Source organism: Meleagris gallopavo, chromosome 1 (genome assembly GCF_905368555.1).
Source record: "Meleagris gallopavo chromosome 1, MGAL_WU_HG_1.1, whole genome shotgun sequence".
Lineage (NCBI taxonomy): Eukaryota > Metazoa > Chordata > Aves > Galliformes > Phasianidae > Meleagris > Meleagris gallopavo.
This window is the reverse complement of record NC_139404.1, coordinates 102,303,251-102,325,669: the sequence shown is the minus strand read 5'-3', so window position 1 is coordinate 102,325,669 and position 22,419 is coordinate 102,303,251. Positions and strand designations below refer to the sequence as shown.

Below are 22,419 nucleotides of genomic sequence, written 5' to 3'. Positions count from 1 at the left end.
TCTTTTTGTTATTTGCTTTGCTAAACTCTCTTGTTTATTTCGTGATTGTAACATCTTTATATTCATTGCCTATACACTTAGGCAATTGTCCATTTATGATATTTATATAACTGTATAAATATTACTTTTTCCCTACTGTGTAACTTAAATACCAATAGTGTATTTTTTCATCTTAACAGGTTTTTTAAGTGCTAGGTGATGTGACTACTGTTCAGATACAGGATCACAGTTTAGGGATTTAACATGTGATGTTGGAATCAAATCTTGTGATATGGTCCAAGATTTTGGCATGGATCCCTCCAGGGCCTTTAGCATGACAGCATGATTTCCTTCTTTATACAATGTGGAATTATATCTCCTACTTTACAGAAGTGTATAGCGTTTAGTTATTAACACTTCTTTAAACACTTAAGGAATTGTGTAGGGAAGACTACGCATAATTGTGTAGGGAAGACTATGCATCACTGGGCAAGGCATGATATTTAGTTACATTTAGGAAAGTTCATGCAGGTCAGAAAGGGCTGCAAAGGTATCCTTTGAATTCTTTTGATTCACAACTGAGTATAGGGTCAGGCTAATTGCCCAGCTGCTGGTAGATACATGGGGCTGAAAGAGCAGCCAGGAAATAATGGGATATACAGAAGTTTCCCCACGTCATGCTAGTGGGTCACAATTTGTGCTGGCAGCAGGATGAAGAGAGCTCTGCAGTCCCTGGGCCTGATGCCCCATCTCTGGAACTGTTGAAGTCCAGTTTGGATGGGGTTTTGAGTAACCTGACCTAGTGGAAGAGATATCTGCCCATGTCAGGGGTGTTAGAACTGTATAAACTTCAAGGTCTCTTCCAACTCAAACCATTCTATGATTCAGAAGCAGCTGGGCCAGGAGACTCTCACTGGCCTAGATTCTGGAGACTTCATAGGTTTCTCAACAAGTATATTCTGAAGATATAGAATCACAAAACCTAAGATTAATTCCCAAATATGAACAGGGGTAACATGAGAAAGAAAATCTTCAGTTACTTGGACAAGGTCTTTAAGATATTTGGGTAGAGAAATGAGGTATTAAAAAACTGAAAAAAGAAACTCCATCTTTTTTTTCCTAAACGCTTATTATTGCTTTAGACTAACCCTTAGAAAATTCCAGATTGGTCCACTTAGTCAAGGCAGGACACAGTGCGGAAAGATCTTAGACCTCAATGGCCCAAGTGCCAACCAACCTAAGTTGAGGTTTGAGCTCACAATCCTACCACTTAGCTATATTTGCTTTATTTAGCATCAGCAGAGTGAAAGAAATGCAGATCAGATGTGATAGTAGCTTGTTTCTAGGAGTCTGCAAACAGTTGTGATTTCTTTTACTCTTCATGACTTCAACTGAGTGCTATTTCTGCAAAAGTCTTTGGCTATCCAATCCTCAGCCCACCATCCTGTTCCAGTATTTCCTATCTTTTGAAAGTACAGCCTAAAATGACTTTCCCCCACTCCTCAGTTTGATGTTCTCCAAGTTTCCACATCCCATACATGCTGATAAATTCTTCCCACCTCCAGCAAGAGCAGCCAAACATAATAGCAGCTGGTTTGTATTTCCCAGATACTGTGCAATGCACTGGAAAAAAAACTCACACATCACCATTTCAAAAACTGAAGAGAGATGACTCCCCAGGCCTTAACTGATGCCTGGATTTGGCTTTCTCATGGAAAACAGAACTTGCCATCTAAATCTGTTATTTTTACCCAAAGAATCTTTCTTATCAAAACCAGAAAGAGCTCAATGATTTTGCTTTCCCTCATAAAGCAGATGTCCTTGGATTGTGTTTTGGTGTGTAGTGTATCTGTGACTCATCACTATTTTATACCTGAATAGTACCTGCAACATAAAATAGTTGAAACAGCATCACTTCCATTCTGAGACTATCAGCCTTTCCAATCTTGTTTGATTAGAAAAACTTTTGATCTCTTGCCACGAGTGCAGAGAGAATCAAACATTATGGATCCTTAGCTCAGTGAGGGACTGCGAACACTATTTTAAAATAAGTCAACATTTTCAAAGTGTTCCACCCCATGCGAAGACAACTCCTCTCTAAAATCCCCAGAAGTGGGGACTTTAGGAGTGACCTGCTAATTGGGTTAGCTATAGCAGGAAGCTCATATATTGAGTTAAAAATACACTAATGGTAAAGTCGTCTTTCTTTCCTGTCTTGCTTCTACCAGCAAGTGAGATAAGCCTGGGATGCAAGTAGCATTTAACTCAGGAGCTTTGCACCAATGACCTAAGAAGTACTCATAGCTGATTAGAGCACTCCTTCTCATTTTGTGACAGGTGAGATAAGACCAGTCTGGAAAAAGATTATGCAATTTACTGCTGTTGTTACCAAGAGAATAATGCTCATCTTGAATGCTCAGTCCTATGTGGTTCACAATTCTGTGTGTCATGTATAAGTGTGATTCACTGCAAACTAGGTGTGATCCTCAGGTTTTCATCAACATGATGCTCACATTTGTTCATTGGACAAACATCAGCACTGTTTGACAAACACAATCGGGTATTTTACTCACAATCTCACCAAACACTTTTATGTCCCTTATTTTCCAATTTCTCAGGTTCCCACTGTGGAATAAGTAAATAGAATCTAAGCCCCTTAACATTCTACCCTTTTTACAAATTTCCCAAGATCTTGTTAAATTTTACCATCCCAGAATTTGACAAACATATGCTGACAGATAAGTTGGGGATTTCCATGTGTACAGTAATAGATTTGGGCTGTTGAAAGGGCAGCCAACTGCCAATAGCCAACCCTGTGACCTTTGGATGGTCCTCTAGCATGGTGATGTCTGCACAGAATATAAATGAATAGCTAAAAAAAGATCAAGGCCAAGTCAAAGTCATGATTAGACACTGGAGTCCTAAATACTTCCTGATTATAATAGAGTATTTTAGTAATAGTTCAGTATAGATTAATGTATACATGTATATGTTTATAATAATGTACATATATATGTATATTCTAGATTTAGTAGTATTCTGGCTTAAAAAAAAATGTAGCTAGCATAAACTTCACGGAATACATTGGACCAAGAGAGCAGTTCCAGAAATAATACAAGATAGTATAGGGCAGCATTGCCACAGAGCATTGCTGCCTGGTTCCCTTCTTCCTTCCTTATGAACAGAAACAAACACTGAATAAATTTAATTCTAAAAAAAAAAAAAAAAAAGATGCCTGGACCAAAGTGAAATGGACAGCTGAAGTGCTGAATAATAAGATTTAAACCACAAGCTGCTTATGTAAGTAGAGTCAACTAGGAGCACCATGCAATGGTCCAACAATTCCTGCTGGCCCGTATGAGCGACTTTGCTTTTTTTTTTTTGCTCAAATTCTATCATTTTGCAAAACACATTTCATCTATATATCCATCATAGAATATTCTCTACAGGTAAAGCACTTAATCCTGCAGAGTGGGATGTAATCTTTGGGAGACTGCTGGCATGGTGGAGCATCACCTGTGCACACAGCTACTCCCTTGCAGAACCTGTGCTGTTGAAGTCACAGAACATGTGCAAGAAATGGTGACAAACTGGGAAGAGATCACCATTCTGTTAACACTGCATGGAAAAATGGTGCCCACCTCAGTCTGGAGAACCAGAGGGACATCAAGGGGGCCAGAAGGGATCAAGTCATGGGCTACACAGGGAAAGGGAAGCAAGGTCTGGGTGAGAAGTTCAGATACAATTTTATTTGCTCCTTGAGTAAAGTGACAACACCTGTGGCCCTATGCAGGACCAGCAACAAGTGTGGGTAATCAATGCCTGCTTGGGCTGCTGCACCAGCCAGGCCCTGGGCACCTTGTGGAGATGTCACTGCAATTACATGTGGGTGCCATGGTGACATCTGAGCATCTCCCAGAGAAACCCCCAACAGCTCCATGGGATTTTGCTTGCTAACTAGCAGGATGAAGGGCGGCTCCTCAATGAGATGGCTGTGAGTGCAAACTTGGTCAGGCTGAGACAGGAGATATAAAAAGACAACCATCTGCAGCATGAACCTCTTCTGTTTGGGTTCTGGAGGAGCTGGCTGAGTCCTTCAGCTGTCCTTCTCCTTGTGCTCCACCAGGAGCTTGGAATGCTGGCAGGGCACCAACAGAAGAAGAAAAGGACTCACAGCATTTTACCAATGAGCAGGAAACAAAATGTTCACCTCATACCTCTTCTGAGGAGAATATTGGCACCACCAGTATCTTTACAGCCCTCAGCTTTACAGAGAAACTCTGGACACTGATTGGAAGTGACCGGTTTGAGAACACCTGGTGGGGTCACAGTGGGAACTGTGCTTTAATTGATGAAGAACTGTTTCAGGTGGAAGCACAGGGAAAGAAAGGGCCTTTCAGAGTTTGTGGGACAGAGAGCATGAAAGGCTTCATTCCTCAGATTAATGTGCATGGATTTACCCTGCTGCGAACTGACTGCATAAGAACTATCTCACTTCCTGCATTCCAGGCAGAAGAAGGGGCACTGCTGCTCATAGGAAGGCACGTCAGCTGCTCCACCACAGTGTTCCGGTGGGAGCAATGGAGAGTCTAACAAAGTAAGCCTTGGTAATAGAGAGGAGGGGGATGGCAGTAAATGTTTGTATCCTGATTTCTTTCTCTGCCTTTGCAGATACTTCAGAGGTAGCACTGCTGAGTAATAGAAGTGTGAATAAAATATATTTAAGTTACATCCAATGTGGAATGGAAAGATAAATAAATGAGGATGTGATGAGTCTACTTCTTTCAGTGCATTTGCAACATATCATAGTCAGCCTAAGCTCTAGGTTTGAACTGACTGATAGACATTTTAATATCCATATTTACTTTCAGCAATTAAAAGCCTTAGTTCCTGTGCCTTGCTGTCTTTCAGTCCCAAACTGCTCACAACTAACTCTTCTCCTATACGTTTTCAGTTATTCTTCTAGTACAACCTTTGCTTCAGGAGAGATTACCCACAGCTGCTGAAGCACTGCAAGTGCACAGCTGCCCTGACTAGAAGAGATGTGGCTGCTCCTCTCCTGCAGGAAGAGCTGAATGAGAGCCCTCTGAGGAGCAGCCCAGGTGCCCAGCCTGTGCAAAGAGTGGTTGCTGGGCCGGAGTGGTTGCCAGCAGATCCTGCAGCAGGCATGCGGAGAGTGGCAACCATTAAGTGCCACTTCTGCTCCTCTGCCTTGCAATGCTCTGCTCTTCACGGCACCCACTTTTACACCTGGCACAGCACAGCAGGAGTTTCCCCAGCACCCATAGGCACCAGAGTGGCTGGTTCCTTGGGTTGCCCCACCGTGCTTCAGCCAATGCTTTGCCATGGCTGTGCTGACACCGCCTAACAGGCGGTCCTGGGCAGCCCCGCAGTGGGAGCCCCTGGGAGCCCAACATGCTCCTGTAGCTCTGACAGGGCAGATGGACCACAGCGTGGGACCCGCAGCAGACAGTGGGGACAGCAGTACCTAGTTACAAGTTCATAAGCTGATAGTTCATAGACAGATATTTCTGGAAATAAAATGTTTGAATAATAAACTTTTTTATTTGCTATGTCCTTTATTTTATTTTATTTTTTTAATGTTTGTTTATTTAACTGTGAAATATCATTGAATTTGTATTTCACCTCAAAAGACAATAGAAACAATGGTTCTAGCATCAATGCACAGGTTTTCTGTGACAATCAATCTCTAGATTCTTAGCTGTTGAGAGTAACAGACTGGTTGACGTTTTCATGCTGCATGCACTGAGAATGCTCATCCTAATGATGTCTTCTGAGAGAAAATTAGGAGAGACTAATTAAATAACAGCATTTTAATTATTGAAGACTCAGAGAATGTCACCTTCTTATCAGGACGACTGCTCACAAAGTATCTCTCTACATTCTCAGGCAGTAATAACCCAACTTAATTTCTGAGCTAATGTTTACCAAGTTTGTAAGAAACCACGTGCCTTAGAGAGGTTGTTCTTAAAAATCAGACAGTGGCGTTATGAAAAGAAGTTATGAAAAGATAACTATTTAGCCTTTCTTGTTTTAGAAAAGTTATAATGGATATCACTTTGAGAAATGTTTTAAATAGTAAAATCCCATTTCTTTAACACCATAAACACCATTACATTGAATCTTCTATTGTCTATCTTGGTTTAAATCAAGCAAGGATAATAACAACAATGTATACATGCAAGCTCAGAAATATTTTTTAGTACAAATCAGTAGTGTTTGGGGCTGGACAATTTAAGTCCAGCTTGGCACTCCACCTTGAATGATGTAGTGCTGGAAAGTGATCAGACCCTACAGGAGAACACCGGGCTCCTGGCTGAAAACTGCAAAATATTCAGGAAGCATTTCAACATTTAACTATTATGTTTCCTATCTGGAAAAAAAAATGTACTTGTATAAATCCTGCAATAATGAGGCAGGTCCAGATGATAGCTTAGAATATGTAAAACATATGGTAAAAAAATGAAAATTTAAGAGTTGATGAATCAATAGAGACTTGTCTGAAGCTCGTGCTGGATGTTACAGAGAACTGAAAGTCATCCTGTGAGTTACTGATTAGCAGTCTAACCACTTGATCTCTTCTTAGTCTGTGCAATAAAATGAATATGTCTAAATAGAAGCATTCAACTATTTAGACCCCTGATTTCATGCTCATGGTTATGAAAAGTCATCTGCATTGACTTAGAAGTGTCTCCTCCAAGGCTATGAAAAGATTACATATGTTGCTTTATAAAATGCAAACTCATCTGTATGGGACTTGGAATTTCCTTATTTCTAAGCTGCCCTGTGATGCAGATACATTGGAAAGGAAAAGAGAGAGTTAAGTGGGGTTGCACCCATTATGCCAGGTATGAGCACTTCCTTTTGCAGTACCCATACACCTTGATTGCAACAGACAGGGCGGAATTGGTTCCCTCTACTGGCTTGAAGTTGCGCCAGAGGAGGTACAGGTCAGATATTAGGAACAATTTCTTCTCAGCAAGAGTGGTGATGCAATGGTACAGGCTGCCCATGGAGGTGGTGGAGTCACTGTCCTGGAGGCGTTCAAGAGCCGTGTGGATGTGGCACTGAGGGATGTGGGCAGTGGGCCTGGTGGGGGTGAACTGATGGTTGGACTGGGTGATCTTAGAGGTCTTTTCCAACCTTAATGATTTTATGATTCTATGATAAATCCTATAATGACTTCTAGCAAAAGTTCACACAGACTTCTGAAGTTGATTCATGGAGCGCTTTATTTTTTCTTTCCATTACCACTCCTTATTGCAATGTCATGATAAGTCAAAACTGATGACATTTTAGGAATTATAGGGTGATAAAACTAAACTAAGTATGTCCTCTTGAGGATGCTTAAACATCACATTTTAAGTGATTTCATTAACCTGTATATGGTCTACTTATGGTCCAGAGAGGAAGCAACTTTATCCCTGCTGGGTTACAGGCTTATTGATTGTGTGGCCTAAATTCAGCAATATTATTTCCCTTCTTTGACAAGGTGTGTTTTCTACTTTTTCTACAGCTTTCTCCTGTAGAAACTGCCCATTCACAGCTTGCATGAGAGTATTATTCTTTAGGTAAAGAACTGGCTGAATGGATGGGTCCAAAGAGTTTTGTGAATGGAGTTAAATCCATTAGGCAGTGGTCACAGGTGGTGTTCTCCAGGGCTCAGTATTAGGGCCAGTTTCCTTTAACATCTTAATCAGTGATATTGGTGAGGAGATGAAGTACACCCTCTGTAAGTTTGGGTAGGAGTGTTGATCTGCTTCCTAGGCTCTGCAGAGGAATCTGGATGGGCTGGATTGATGGGCCATGTCCAATTGTATAGTTAAATGCCAAGTCTGGCACCTGTGTCATAACAACTCCAAGCAATAGGGTTGACAGCAGAAAAGGACCTGGGAATGCTCATCAGCAGCCAGATGAACATGAGTCAGCAGCATGCCCAGGTGGCCAAGAAGGCCAATGGCATTCCAGCTTGTATCAGAAATAGCATGGGCAGCAGGACTAAGGAGGTACTGAGCAATGATGAGACTGCATCTTGAGTGCTGTGCTTAGTTTTGGGCATTTCTCTACAAAAAGGGTGTCGAGTTGTTCAGCTGTGTGCAGAGAAGATAAATGAAGATGGTGCAGAAAACCAGTTACAAGGAACAGCTGAGGGAACTGGAGCTGTTTTGTCTGGAGAGTAAAAGGCTGAGGGGAGACTTCATAGCTCTCCAAAGCCACCTGAAAGGAGGTTGCAGCAAGGAGGACGGTGTTGTTGACAAAGGACAAGCGAGGAAATGGCCTCAAGTTGCACAAGGGAAGGTTTAGATTGGACATCAGGAAAAATTTCTTCATGGGAATGACGCGAGAACAGGCTGCCCAAGGAAGCAGTAGAGTCCCCATCCCTGCAGGTGTGGGCTATAGCGCTTAGAGACACGGTTTAACAGCTGCTTTGGCAGTTACGTAGCTGGTTGGACTCGATATATTAAAGATCTTCTCCATTCCGAGGCCGCAGCCCGAGCGCCGCCCCTCGCCGAGCTGAGGAGAAGCGGGAGCGCGCGCTCGAGTTCCCCGGCAGCGACTGGCTGTGCCTGCGGCTCCGCCTCGCTCACCGCGCATGCGCGCTGCCAATCCCAGCATCCTGAGGCGCGGCGCGAGCGGAGCGGAGCCATGGCGCTGCACGTCCCTAAGGCCCCGGGCTTCGCCCAGATGCTCAAAGAGGGAGCGAAGGTGAGAGGGGCACCGGGCAGCTCGCGCGCGCGCGCCTCCCGGTCTCCTTCCTCCCTTCCCCCCTCCCGCTGCGAGCGGGCTGCGGGACGTTTCGGCGTGGCGGGCGGGGAAGTTTCTGGAAGGCCCGGCGGCTCCACGCGGCCCGGCGCGGCCTGGGCTCCCGGCTGCTCCGCTCGGACTGTGGGCGCCGGGAGGGCGGCCTGGCCCTGTGGGGCTGCGTGCTGGGACGGCCTTCTAGAAGGCTCTGCAGTCGGAGATAGTCAGTGCTACTGAAAGATGGGATAGAAAGGAAGCAGCTTATTTTTCTTGTAGGTGGAAAAAAGGAGGGGAGCTTTGCTTGCTGCTACTGAATAGAACGGATAGCGAAGCTGAGCAGCTCAGTCCTATTTTTTTTTATTTTTTTTTTTCATTTATTTATTTTTTTTTCCGGAGGTTTCTTTGGAGACAAGGAATGGCTTCTTTCAGGGGTGGGAGAGAGCAGAATGCCGTAGTTGCTGGTGCTGTAAAAGAAAAAAAGGCACAGGGAGAGCTGTGTTCTACCGAGTGAGGAGGGTGCCTTCTGAGCTGCTTGCTTTGCACTTAAAGAGTGATTCTTAGGGAGCTGTATGCGTATAGTGGCCTTCCAGTACCTGAAGGGAGCATGCAGGAAAGCTGGGGAGGGCTATTTATAAGGTCGTCTAGTGACAGGATGAGTGGAAATGATATTTAAACTGGAAGAGGGTAGGTTTAGACTAGATGTTAGGAAGAAATTCTTTACTGTGAGGGTAGTGAGACACTGGAACAGATGTTGGTTGCACAGAGAGGTGGTGGATGTTCCCTCCCTGGAGGCATGCAAGGCCAGGCTGGATGGGGCTTTGAGCAACCTGGTCCAGAGGGAGGTATCCCTGCCTACAGCAGGGCGTTGGAACTAGGTGATCCTAAAGGTCCCTTCCAACGAAACCATTCTATGACTCTCCTCCTGGGAGGCATAGACTATGGCTTACCTGGTTTACAAATAAGGCCCTTTCAGGAGATTCCTTCTTCCAAACTGAAGCCAGGCTGATCAGCTTCTCAAACACCAATATTTTCTGAATCATAAAAACATTTAGACTGGAAAAAACATTGAAGATCATGCAGACCAACCGTCAACCTGACCTGAGTCTCAGGACTAAACCATGTCACTTGGTACATGGGCATACGCACTCCAATGTGTTAAATTAAGTCACTGAATTAAATAAATGTGCAGACTGTCTACTCTTAAATTTTTTAAGCCATTCATTTGAATGTGAAACTGAGTTAAATGATTTTGTGATGTACAGAGTTGTGTGTAAAGAAACGAAACCCTTTGTTGCATACCCCTGGTTCTCCCTTCTTTATCCAAGCTGCTCTTGGTTATTTTCTATCTCCGTTTTGTATGCCATTAATGTTTTATTTAGTAGCCTTTTGCATATAAAGAAGGGCTATAAGAAAAGAGGAGACTGGAAATGGTTTTGAACTAAAAGAGGAGAGATTTAGATTGGATGTAATGAAGAAGCTTTTTTTACTGTAAGGGTGGTGAAGCACTGCAACAGGTTGCCAAGAGAGGTGGTGGATACTCCATCCCTGGAAATGTTCAAAGTCAGGCTGGATGGGGCTCTGAGCACCTGATGGAACTGTGTGTGTCCCTGCTTATTGCAAGGGAGTTGGATCAGGTGGCCTTTAAAGTTTCCTTCCAACTCAAATGATTCTATGATTTTTTTTTTTTTTTTTTTAGAGGAGTTTAGATATCAAACTATTAAAAAATCATGTCATGCTGAGTTGAGTAGGAGCATGTGCAATTTCTTGTCTCATTGTCTTTGGGTAAAGATTATTTTTTGTTTAAACTTTTTGTGAAGTATCAACTCTGTCAGAAAGTTTTGTGAACTTGCTGAATTATTACTGCTTCTTTGAGAAGTGACTAGTCCTGAGCAGTTTATTTGTTTGTTTTTAGCATTACTCAGGACTAGAGGAAGCTGTTTACAGGAACATCCAGGCATGCAAAGAACTTGCTCAAACCACCCGTACAGCTTATGGACCCAATGGTAAGTAAATCCTGAAGCTGCAGTAGTTATTTAGAGCAAAATTATGTATCTGAAGGCTAATCTTGCCTTGACGAAGAGGCAGTTAATTCTTTCTTGAGAAAACTCATTGGACTTGCTGTAGAGAACTCCAGATACAGTTGTTGTGTCTGGTTAGTTCTTAAGTTATGCAGTATGTACCTGCCTTATCGCTGGGGTTTTTGTGCCCGTTATGCTGCAGTTACTTTGTTCTCTTTGCTGTCTGATTGTTATATGGAAGACCTACAGAACTTAGAGTAGTCATGATTAATGACTACAGAAATTGGTAGTCATGATTAATGTAACCTTAGAATATTCTGACAAATACACCACAACAGCAGTGTTCTCCAGTGTTAATTAAATTATGCACCAATATTTCTGAAAACTGCTTGTTCAGAAGAAATGAGTTCTTAATAATGTAATGCATTCCCAAGTGTTATTTCACAAAAGTACATAAGAATCTGAAGTTATAAATAGGGCTCATGTTTTAATGTGTCAGATGAACTCTCGACGCAGAGGGTGGTCGTTAGTGGTGCAGAGTCTGGCTGGAGACCTGTAACCAGTGGTGTCCCCCAGGGGTCTGTGCTGGGTCCGGTCTTGTTCAACATCTTCATCAATGACCTTGATGAGGGGATAGTGGCCACCCTCAGCAAGTTTGCTGATGATACGAAGTTGGGAGGATTGGCTGACACGCCTGAAGGCTGTGCTGCCATTCAGCGAGACCTGGACAGGCTGGAGAGCTGGGCAGTAAGAAACCGGATGAGGTTCAACAAAAGCAAGTGTAGGGTCTTACACCTAGGGAGGAATAATTGCATGCACCAATACAGGCTGGGGGATGAGCTGCTGGAGAGGAGCTCTGCAGAGAGGGACCTGGGCGTCCTGGTGGACGACAGGTTGGCCATGAGCCAGCAGTGTGCCCTCGTGGCCAAAAAGGCCAATGGCATTCTGGGGTGCATTAAGAAGAGCGTGTCCAGCAGGTCGAGGGAGGTGATCCTCCCCCTCTACTCTGCCTTGATAAGGCCTCATCTGGAGTACTGTGTCCAGTTCTGGGCTCCCCAGTACAAAAAAGACAAGGATCTCTTGGAAAGAGTCCAGCGGAGGGCCACAAAGATGGTGAAAGGCCTGGAGCATCTCCCCTATGAAGAAAGGCTGAGTGAACTGGGTCTGTTTAGCCTTGAGAAAAGACGACTGAGAGGGGACCTGATCCAGGTTTATAAATATCTGAGGTGTGGCGGCCATAGCGGTGAGGCCAGTCTCTTTTCAGTGGTACGTGGAGACAGGACGAGGGGAAACGGACATAAGCTGCAGCACAGGAAGTTTCGCACGAATGTGCGTAAGAACTTCTTCACGGTGAGGGTGACGGAGCACTGGAACAGGCTGCCCAGGGAGGTTGTGGAGTCTCCTTCTCTGGAGATATTCAAGTCTCGCCTGGACGCCTACCTGTGCGACCTGGTGTAGGGAACCTGCTTTGGCAGGGGGGTTGGTCTCGATGATCTCTAGAGGTCCCTTCCAACTCCTACAATTCTGTGATTCTGTGAACTGGAAAGCTACAGAAACTGTATTTCTGTACAATGCAACAGTTGCCTAATGAATACTTTTTTTTTTTTTCCCCACTAGGAATGAACAAAATGGTTATCAATCATCTGGAGAAACTTTTTGTTACAAATGATGCTGCTACTATCTTGAGAGAGTTGGAGGTGAGTTCTCTTAGAATGGGTCACTGGGAGGAGACCTTCAGAGCTGAGAATCCGACTGCTTGACCGCTTCAGGACTACACAAAAATTAGATCACGTTGTTGGGGACGTTATCCAAATGAGTCTTGAACACCAAAAGCCATGGGGCATTGACCACCCGTGCAGGAAGCCTATTGCATTGTGTGACCCTCGTGGTAAATTTCCTCCTGATGTTCAGTCGGAACCTCTTCAGTACAGCTTTGTGTCAGTGGTTGTAACCCAGTGTTCCTGTTAGCATGGGTCACTGGTTCTGAGCTCTAAGAGCTCTAATAGGAATTTTATGTCACCCTCCCAGATTATGTATGCCATTTTGTGTTTACGTTTGTCATTGGATTTAAGTAAATAGGTATATCCAGCATGAGATAAACTTTTCCATAAAGCAGCATCAAGCAGTTGCAGAAGATGCTTAGTAAATGACTACTTCTTTTCCTTCCAAACCATTGTATATTTAGAGAAGAGTATGCTTAGGCAATACGGTGTCTGGAATACTCTGAATGAAATAGCCACTGTGTTAATCTCGTGGTGTTGGTGGTTGCCATCTTCTTCTGTTTGCTTAGAACGTGATAATTGGATGTATGAAGCTGGAGATACAACAGCACCTACTCCTAAGTAAACAAAAGAAAAAATTGTGGAAAGGCTGACATGACTTTTTTCTTTTGTTATCAAATGTGTGATAGAAATGATACTTCACTGAGTTCTACTTAGACAGAAATTCTAGAATAATTAGCAAGAAACTTTGTCAACTTTGTCAACTGTAAGAATAGTTTCTTCAAACCAGTATAGTTACTGGTGTTAGTGACAGTGATGTGCACCTTCTTTTAAAGGTCCAGCATCCTGCTGCAAAAATGCTTGTGATGGCTTCCCACATGCAAGAACAAGAAGTTGGAGATGGAACTAACTTTGTTCTTGTTTTTGCTGGAGTCCTTCTGGAGTTAGCAGAAGACCTTCTGAGGATGGGATTATCAGTCTCAGAGGCAAGTTCCATTGTTAAGACAGTTCATGTATCCTGAGTTCAGATTGCAGCTGGTCAGTGTTCTCGAGTCATAGTGCTGTGAATAGCACACTTCATCTGAATCAAGTTTTAGTTAGAAGTGTATTGATTGCTGCTTGTGATTCTCGTTTCCCTGGCAAACTTTTTCATCTGCATGTTTTAGTGGACTTTTGGAAGGAAACATAGGCAGTATGAATGCATAATGAGGTAAAGTAGTAAATATTTGCTGTTGTTGCACAGGTGATTGAAGGATATGAAAAAGCATGCAAGAAAGCTCTAGAAATTCTTCCAGATCTGGTGTGCTGTTCTGCAAAGAACCTTAGAGATGTTGATGAGGTGGCATCTTTGTTGCATACTTCAGTAATGAGCAAACAGTATGGCAATGAAAGTTTTCTGTCAAAGCTTATTGCTCAGGCCTGTGGTAAGTGCCTAACAACATATCCGTGCGTGCATCTGAAAAATGGAGTGCGTGTCCTTGTGGTTCTTCACGGCCTGTTTAGTTTACTAGGTTAAGTTAATGAAATACAGTAGCCTCTGAAATTAGTATAATGTTTCTCATGTTGAACTCTTCATTGAGATGGTGGCTCAGAAGAGCCCTGTACTTCCTACTAAACGTAGAAATTGCTTACTACTTCTGCCTTTCTATCCATCTTCTGTAGTCTCTTTTGACATCAAGGGAATACATTACACTTCAGATAAGCTGTTTCTACTCTCAGCCACAGAACAATGGAAGCAAGACTGTAGTTGTATTGAGCTGTTGATTTCTCCTTTTAGACTTCAAAGTAAAACATGTAGGTTAAGTGCTTTCTATAAAATACCCTGGGCCAGGTTTCACTCAAAAATAAGTTTCTAAATGGAGCTCATTCAGACTGTTGAGTTAAAGTAATGTTGCTTTCTGATTACTGCTACATTTTAAAAAGAATTTAAAAAGCAGGAAATATAACTGCCTTAAATTAATTAGGCAGTTCAAACCATAGAATTCTAGTATTTCAGGGAAAGCTTTAGGTATCGTGATCTTATTTTATTCATTAAGCAACACATTTTTTTTCTCCTTTCAAACAGTTTCTATTCTGCCTGATTCTGGTCATTTCAATGTTGATAATATCAGAGTGTGCAAGATTGTGGTAAGTTGAAGATAGATTTACTGTAAGCTAAGAAGTTTAAGGAAAGAACATAATTTTTAGACCTTTCAACTTTTGAAAGTGCCTCTACTGTTCTAATCTCTGTTGTGCTGTGGCATGCATGATAAGCTTTGGAAATTGGTCTCCACATTCCTTGTTTACTGCTCAGTAGCTAACTTCAGAAATAGAAATTGTGAAATTTGCACTGAATCAGATAATTATCTACAGGGACTGCTGCTTTGTAGTAGAAGCGTAGAATCATTAAGGTAGGAAAAGACCTCTAAGATCACTCAGTCCAACCATCAGCCCTCCCCACCACGCCCACTGCCCACGTCCCTCAGTGCCACATCCACACGGCTCCTGAACACCTCCAGGGACGGTGACTGCACCACCTCCCTGGGCAGCCTGTGCCACTGCCTCACTGCTCTTGCTGAGAAGAAATTCTTCCTAATACCCAATCTGAATCTCCAGTGAATTCACATGGATAGGCTGAGGTGCAGACTGGAAGAAATGCAGTGATATAATCTTAAGGTTTATTTCTAAGTGGGACTTTAGGCCTCAGTAGATTCTATAGAATGGGAGCACAGATTTTCCCCGTATTATTTTTTTCTTAAGTCTTCTGTTTGTGTGACAGTGGAGATTGGTAGGTTCAAGTAAATGTAAGGGACTGCTTTTGGAAAGTGTAGTGCAGCTTTCTGACAGCAAATGAAATGATGAATAATGTGACTTTCCTTCTGTTCTATCTCTTTTCTACCAGGGTGCTGGTGTCTCTGCTTCATCAGTGCTACATGGCATGGTTTTTAAAAAGGAAACTGAAGGAGATGTTACTTCTGTCAAAGATGCAAAAATAGCTGTGTATTCCTGCCCTTTTGATGGTATGATAACTGAAACTAAGGTATGTAGAAGCTCAAAATAAATTATGTATCTACATATACTTATTTGTGGCTCTTAGCCTCTTATTTTTAGACTTATCTATAAATATTTTTGACACTTGGTGATTAAGATATATTTGTTAAGACTGAGTTCATTAGACTAAAAAAGTTCATAGAAAACTTCTGAGCCTAATTTTGCTATGTAAGGTTTTGGATGGTATGGGTGGGTCTTGGTTGTTTTTATTATTATTTTAACCCATTTAGCCTGGGAAGTGTCAGTGTGATTCAATAGGCACATTTGAGGTTTATGGATTGGTTGGGAGACAGACAGTGATTTGTCTAAAAGTTAGGGTTTTCATTTGACACTGAACTGATGTGTGTATGTGTTTTACTAGGGCACTGTACTTATAAAGAATGCTGAAGAGCTGATGAATTTCAGCAAGGGAGAAGAAAACCTAATGGATTTGCAAGTCAAAGCTATTGCTGATAGTGGTGCAAATGTAGTTGTAACAGGTGGCAAAGTGGCAGACATGGCACTTCATTATGCCAACAAATACAATCTTATGGTAGTCAGGTAAGTGCTAGAAGACGTAAGATATTTGCTCTGCCACATTTATGAAATGCACTTGGGATATTGTCTCTTGCCTCTCAGATTACTTACAATGCAGAGTACTGCAGGCAGTTTTTCTAGTAGGTAAAAACCTGAGATGCAGACAGGTGGTTTCCTAGCCTATGTTTCTTGACAGTATTTCACCTCTATGTAGTAACTAACTGGGTACTAATTAGTGTAGGTATGGTACTGTTACTCTCTTCTAAGGTCTTTTACAAATCAACTGATTTTTTTTTTTTTTATTTAGAAAACAGATGTGTCCACAAATGTGTATGATTACCATAAGGGTTCTTCCTGGTCAGTTGTCTTGTGAAACCTTAGCAATGACAAGATGCATCTCTGTGCATCACTGTTATGTTGATGAATGGAAGAACTAATTCTTAATACTTCTCAGCTACTTCTTTGGATCTTAGATCTGCTTAAAATACATTCTGCAAAACATAAAGACAAATCACTTGATAGCACCTTTTATGTCTTACGTAGATAAGTTGCTGAAAACTTCATTGATGGTGTCTCAAAATTCTGAACTTCTGGAAGTAGTGAACTTCATGGAGCATGATACTGTCATTTCTTGCATGACAGGGGATTATTACAGGGGTGTTGTAAAAAATCAATTGAAGTATTATGCAGTAGGAGATCAGTAATTTCCATGTATTTGGTATTTGTTCTCAAACTATTAAAAAAGTCATTATATAGAATCTCTTTTACTTGATGCAGTAAATTTTGATGGATGTCACTGTTAACAAAAAGTTAAGGGGAGAATATTTGCTCGTCTGTGTTAGCATTTGTTCTGGAAGGTTATAAATAACAAGACTGCTTTTGTTTTTGAAAGGTTGAACTCAAAATGGGATCTGAGAAGACTGTGCAAAACTGTTGGTGCGACAGCCCTACCCAGACTGGTATGGAATTTTCAAATGAGATGCAGGTAGGAGAGAGTTGTTGAGTCATCTCCTGACCTTTGTTTTTCTTTCCAGACCCCCCCTACTCTAGAAGAAATGGGTCACTGCAATAGTGTGTATTTATCAGAGGTTGGAGATACGCAAGTTGTTGTGTTTAAGCACGGTATGTATGTTCTATAGAAATTGTAATGCTGTTGTTCTACAAGGATGGTACTCGTGTGTGTGTTTACATCTAACAAGTTAGTTCAGTAATGAGCATCTCTCTCTTAACAGAAAAGGAGGATGGTGCTATTTCTACTATACTCATTCGTGGATCTACAGACAATCTCATGGATGATATCGAGAGAGCAGTGGATGATGGCGTAAATACTTTCAAAGTGCTCACGAGGGTAAATACCCAGAATGTTTCTGTTACCAAAACTGAGCTATGGATCATTTGAGGCATGGTACCTGCCTCAAATTTGCTTTGGGCTCGTTTGTCACGAAGGCATTAACTGCCCCTTTCATTGTCAATTCAGGAGTGTTTTTGATAGGTTGAAAACGCTGTGTAGAGAAGACTGCTGCCAGTGTTCTCATGAATATGATGTATTTAAAAGCACTATTTGTACTGAATTCGCTTCTTCAGTCCTTGAAGATGCTCTTTGACCTCTTTATGTGTACCCCTTTTAACTCTCCTTGAAAACCAGAGAGGACAAAAGCCAGATGGCTTTTCTTGTCTCTGAAAAGTGGGGGGTTGCAAAGTAATTTTCTCATTCATGGGTCATAAGATACGCTTTCCCCACATACCATTACATTTTATAACTTACTTATAACTTACTTCTTCAGTGCTTTTTTTGTGATCAGTTTTTGTGGAGTAAATTTCCTTTTGAAGGAGAAAAGAAATGTTTGAAAATTTACTTGGAAGATAGCATGCAAAAAGAGTAAAAATCTAGACACTTACAGTCCTGCATTCATACATACTGAGTATGGGAACACCCATAAACTGTACATTTATGGCTGTCTGTAGTTATGGTTTATGTTGATAACTTTTCTGTTTAGAAGATTGGGAGTTCTTGAGTGAATGCTGGTTTACCAGAAGGTTTTTTAAATTCTTGGTTTTTTTTTTCCTTCAAACAAAAAACAAAACTATTGTGATACCTCTTGATGTATTGAGCTTAGTTTTAAAGGATTTGTTTTGTGCTTATTGTTTACCAAATACTTAATAGAAAAAGTGAGGAAAAAAAAACACCCAGGAATTCAACCCTCAGCTTATGAGTAATTGAAATGACTTCTATGAAGAGAACAAAAAAACTGCACTATTATTTTTCTTGAAAGATATTTGGAAGGAATGATTAAATTCTGGTAAATGTCTCTTGATACAAGTGTTCTAAAAAATAAAATTCTGGAAGCTAAGAAATGAATGTGATGCTTTCTGTTTTGGTATGGTCTGTTCACAGGACAAACGTCTTGTTCCTGGAGGTGGTGCAACAGAGATTGAATTAGCCAAGCAAATCACATCTTATGGAGAGGTACAGCTGTTCTTTTGTTAATTTTTTTTCTTTCTTATATATATACATGCTATTAAACAAAAAATACATATATACATGTACCTACATGTAAATCAGTAGAAAAATGTAAAGGAAGTAAGTACCTTCCTTATATTACTGTTGTTGAAAATGCCTGCGTGGTGTTCACTTTAGACTTGTCCTGGGCTTGACCAATATGCCATCAAGAAGTTTGCTGAAGCATTTGAAGCCATTCCTCGAGCATTGGCAGAAAATTCTGGAGTAAAGGCAAATGAAGTCATATCCAAACTTTATGCTGTGCATCAGGAAGGCAACAAAAACGTTGGATTTGATATTGAGGTAAGTAGTTTCTCACATTACTCACTGCTCAGCAATACAAGGTTATATTTAAAAGTACTTCCATCAGTAGTACTGCATATTTATAAATGAACTGAAATCTTTGAAGCTTGGTGTTGCACATTCTACAATTAATGGGTTTTTTTATTCATCAGGCTATTAAACTGGGTACCACCTGTAGGAAGTAAAGCGAGATACTGAACTAACATGATAGATACAATAAATCTTTAGTGATTACTTTATCTTCCTGTAATGGAATAGAAATGAAGATTTTTCTGAAGAGATAAGAAAATGGTAACCTTGAAAACTTAATAACTTACTAGGTAGAAGCCTGTAAAAACTTAAAAGATTTTCCTCCTATTTGAAAGGCTGAAGCTGCTGCTGTGAAGGATATGTTAGAAGCTGGCATACTAGACACATACCTGGGAAAATCCTGGGGTATCAAGCTGGCCACAAACGCAGCAGTAACTGTCCTACGAGTCGATCAGGTAAGCTTAAAAATGCTTTGGGTGCTAAACTGAAACCTCTGCTTTAACTCAGTGTTCAGAACACTAATACAAAGTGTGAGAGTGTTGTGGGATTACAAGGCACATAGATCTGATGCTGGAAAACTTGGTTTGTTTAAACTTACTTTGAAAAAATGAGGAATTGGTTTCTTCAGGAGCTCATATTTTGGAATATGAGTGGAGATGTTTCAGCTACCAAATATTGCTGTTTCATGTTCCTTTAACATTTAGCAATTGATACTTATGCCCAGAAGGGAACCTTCTATAGGAACAAGGATTATCACAAGAAACCTTTTCCCATATACTATTCTTACATTAAAATCTCACTTCAGGAAAATGTTTATAATATTAATGGTTAAAAAAAAAAAAAAAAAAAAAAGTTTATTTCTTGTGTGGAATTCTAGCAAAAATGTATTTGCATGTAAAATTTCTGTAGATTATTATGGCAAAAACAGCAGGCGGTCCAAAAGTCCCTAAGCAACAAGGACACTGGGATAAGGATGACTGGAGAGATGAGCCTGACAAGTAGTATCAGTAAGCTCTGTCAGAGAAGCATCAGTGTGTTAAAGCATGTGTGAACATACTGACAATCACATGACAGATCTGCTTTTTTCTTGAGGGCATGTAACACTCCTGTCTTATGTGTGCTGACTTCTTATTTCCATCTCATTTGTGCCACAGTGAACGAGCCTTACTCTTCAAACTAAACTTTCATTGAAGAGATGACGAGTACCGTTCTAGTTTTACCTGCCAGTGGAACAAGTGCAGAAAATAAGCCTCTAACAAAGCATTGCTAGTGGGACTTGTGCTTTAAAGGGTGTATCTAGGCTGGAGTTCAGTAGCTCTGATAATTTTGCTTTGTGTGGAGGGCGACCTGTAAAGCAGTCACCGCTTAGTTTATTTAAGCACTCATGCTTTATTAGACTAACTTATTTTGCATGCGTAAGTAAGGTAAAAGCACTTTGTATGTGAGGGCTCAGCTTCTGCCATTTTCAAGAAAAAAGATGTGTTTCAGTAAGATGGATAATAGTGATTGCGAGTTTAAGTTCAAAGCAAGGAAACTGCATAACCTAAGAAATGTTTTCAGTCAGCATCATAAGGATATAAATTAGAGGTGGGAGAAAAGCGAGTCTAACTTTTTTTTTCTTCTCTTTTTCTACTTTCTCGTCATCTTCAAGATCATAATGGCAAAACCAGCTGGTGGTCCTAAACCTCCATCAGGAAAAAAAGACTGGGATGAAGACCAAAATGATTGAACAATTTAACTGTACTACTTAATTACATGATTATGTGAGTTTTGTAATATTCCATTTGGGACCTGTCATGATGTTTTGGTCTCTTGCCTTTAAGTTATGAACTGTGTATCCAGTAGAGTTGCAGAACTTTGAATGAACACTTCAATAAACTTACTACTCCTAAACTGCTTGCTTTAATTTTATTTGATTATCATAATACAGTTCTTCCCTGCTGGGCCCAGCTGTGTCAAGCAGGGGGCAGCCCTAGCCTTGCCTCCCCTAAGAGCTGAGCCACCCCCTTGCCTCTGCAGCTTAGCTTGGTACAGGAGCTGAGTGAGACTGGCCATAAGCCTGCTGTAAGGAATACAACTGAAAGCACAGTCCATACTCTTCGCACTTCATTGCAGTCCTTGCCCCTCTGTGTAAAAAGTTAACTGAGTTTTGAAATAATACAGCGGTTATGCTGTAGTCTGTACCTATGCTTTGTGTTGATACACACATCTCTTACATCCTCGCATTCAGAGGCTCTACATGCTCAAAATGTCAGCCAGACAGTGGTGAAACGTATCTAGTAGCTTTACAGATAAATGAAGGTTAGCTGTTGAGAAGTATCAAGCACATATATGCTGATCACTGGAAATTTTTCACGCAGACATAAAATTTGAAGTCCTCTGCTAAGTTTCCTTGGGGAAAGTAAATAACTTGTGTGCCCTAAAGTCCCTTGAAATTCAAACCACTTCAATATTTTATTACTCTTGTCTGTACTTCACAGCCAGAAGGGAGTGGACAGCTAAATCAAGTTTGGAACTACTGCATGCCTAAATAAGGTTGCTGCACAGCAGCTATACCAGAGCTTGCCTTACAGTTGGTAGCTGGCATGGCTGAAAAACTCAGCAAGTTTTTGGAAGGATTGGCATACTGATTTCATCAGCTGCACAAGTGCTACTGCTGATGACTTCAAGGGTAACAAACACATGAGAGCACTCATTTTCTTAGGAAGGGTGTTGTGAAAAATGCACTGAATGTAAACAGCTGCTGGTTCCAGCACAAGGAGCCAGGACTTTATGTGAACCAGTGTAAAGCCAAGCCTGGGAGGGGACAAGCTTTCTTAATCCTCCAGAACCAAAGTGCTTAACACTAAGAGCTGTGATCACAGCCTTGTCAATATGCTGCAGTAAGGTGCTCATACCAGGGACTTCCGAGAGACTTTGCAAATTGAGGGCTCCACTGGAAATAAACCAAAGACACAAAGACAGCCAATGCAGAATCTGTTGGCTCTAACACACCTAGAAAGTTCTGGAACACATACATACAGAAGTAACAGGTAACTGTAGTTCAATACTAAAGCTGGTCTCTGTGAAATGAAAGAGCAGCAGATGCTTGTTTGTACCAGTGTAAGAATACTCAGTAGAAACATCAGGTTCTAATTTTGAAAAAAAAAAAAAAAAGTTCTTTATTTATAAGTAGTGAAAACACTGGAAAAAGTATAAGTTAACCATGTGTCAGTGTGTCTAAGAAGCACAAAGTATACTCTTGCAGTTGCATACAGTAGCTCTAACATGTTAATATGATTTGCTTGTTCCAGCCTTCTTTTAGGGTGCTTAAGGTGGTTATAGACCAAGGAGACATCTTGGATGAGTTACAGCAGTCGCTCATAGAACAGAAGATAGGCTTGTGAGCTCAGCACTTTTGATGTAGACACAGCTTGTACATGGGTATCGCTGATGTGGAACCACTGTCCTTTTATTGGTTCAGTTTCTAAAGCTACAAAAGTAAGAATTTCAGAGCAAAAGTAGGGATTAATGCACTCAGTCCTGTTGCTGTTTGGCAATAAAACGTAATTTGTAAAAT

At 41.2% G+C, this 22,419-nt stretch overlaps 2 protein-coding genes across 6 annotated transcripts in view; one reads left to right on the top strand and one right to left on the bottom strand.

Annotated features, from left to right (window-relative positions):
• The first annotated feature begins 8,555 nt into the window (after positions 1 to 8,555).
• On the top strand, positions 8,556 to 20,753 carry CCT8 (chaperonin containing TCP1 subunit 8). 2 transcript variants are annotated; one of them, XM_010722497.3, is made up of 16 exons: positions 8,556 to 8,706; positions 10,655 to 10,745; positions 12,378 to 12,457; positions 13,318 to 13,467; positions 13,725 to 13,905; positions 14,547 to 14,608; positions 15,363 to 15,500; positions 15,873 to 16,051; positions 16,920 to 16,986; positions 17,062 to 17,149; positions 17,260 to 17,375; positions 18,423 to 18,494; positions 18,666 to 18,830; positions 19,196 to 19,315; positions 19,770 to 19,867; positions 20,512 to 20,753. In XM_010722497.3, exons 1-15 carry the CDS (start codon positions 8,647 to 8,649, stop codon positions 19,860 to 19,862), a joined length of 1,662 nt encoding a protein of 553 aa, XP_010720799.1. In that variant the 5' UTR covers positions 8,556 to 8,646; the 3' UTR covers positions 19,863 to 19,867; positions 20,512 to 20,753. The 2 variants fall into 2 exon arrangements, with proteins under 2 accessions (XP_010720799.1, XP_010720806.1); XM_010722504.2 differs by lacking the exon at positions 19,770 to 19,867.
• USP16 (ubiquitin specific peptidase 16) overlaps positions 19,691 to 22,419 on the bottom strand; it is a 21,709-nt gene continuing 18,980 nt past the window's right edge. For all 4 annotated transcript variants that reach the window (XM_085241613.1, XM_010722515.4, XM_085241632.1 and 1 more), the window contains one exon: positions 19,691 to 22,332. In XM_085241613.1, coding sequence (XP_085097739.1) covers positions 22,208 to 22,332 — 125 coding nt within the window. In that variant the 3' untranslated portion in view covers positions 19,691 to 22,207. The remainder of the gene's footprint in view (positions 22,333 to 22,419) is intronic.

What these genes read in the sequence shown, in the direction of transcription:
- CCT8 (XM_010722497.3), top strand. Translation starts at nt 8,647, where the DNA reads ATGGCGCTGCACGTCCCTAAGGCCCCGGGCTTCGCCCAGATGCTCAAA. An exon ending in TACAATCTTATGGTAGTCAG is followed by an intron (nt 16,052 to 16,919) that starts GTAAGTGCTAGA and finishes TGTTTTTGAAAG; the next exon opens with GTTGAACTCAAAATGGGATC. An exon ending in CTGTCCTACGAGTCGATCAG is followed by an intron (nt 19,316 to 19,769) that starts GTAAGCTTAAAA and finishes AAATTTCTGTAG; the next exon opens with ATTATTATGGCAAAAACAGC.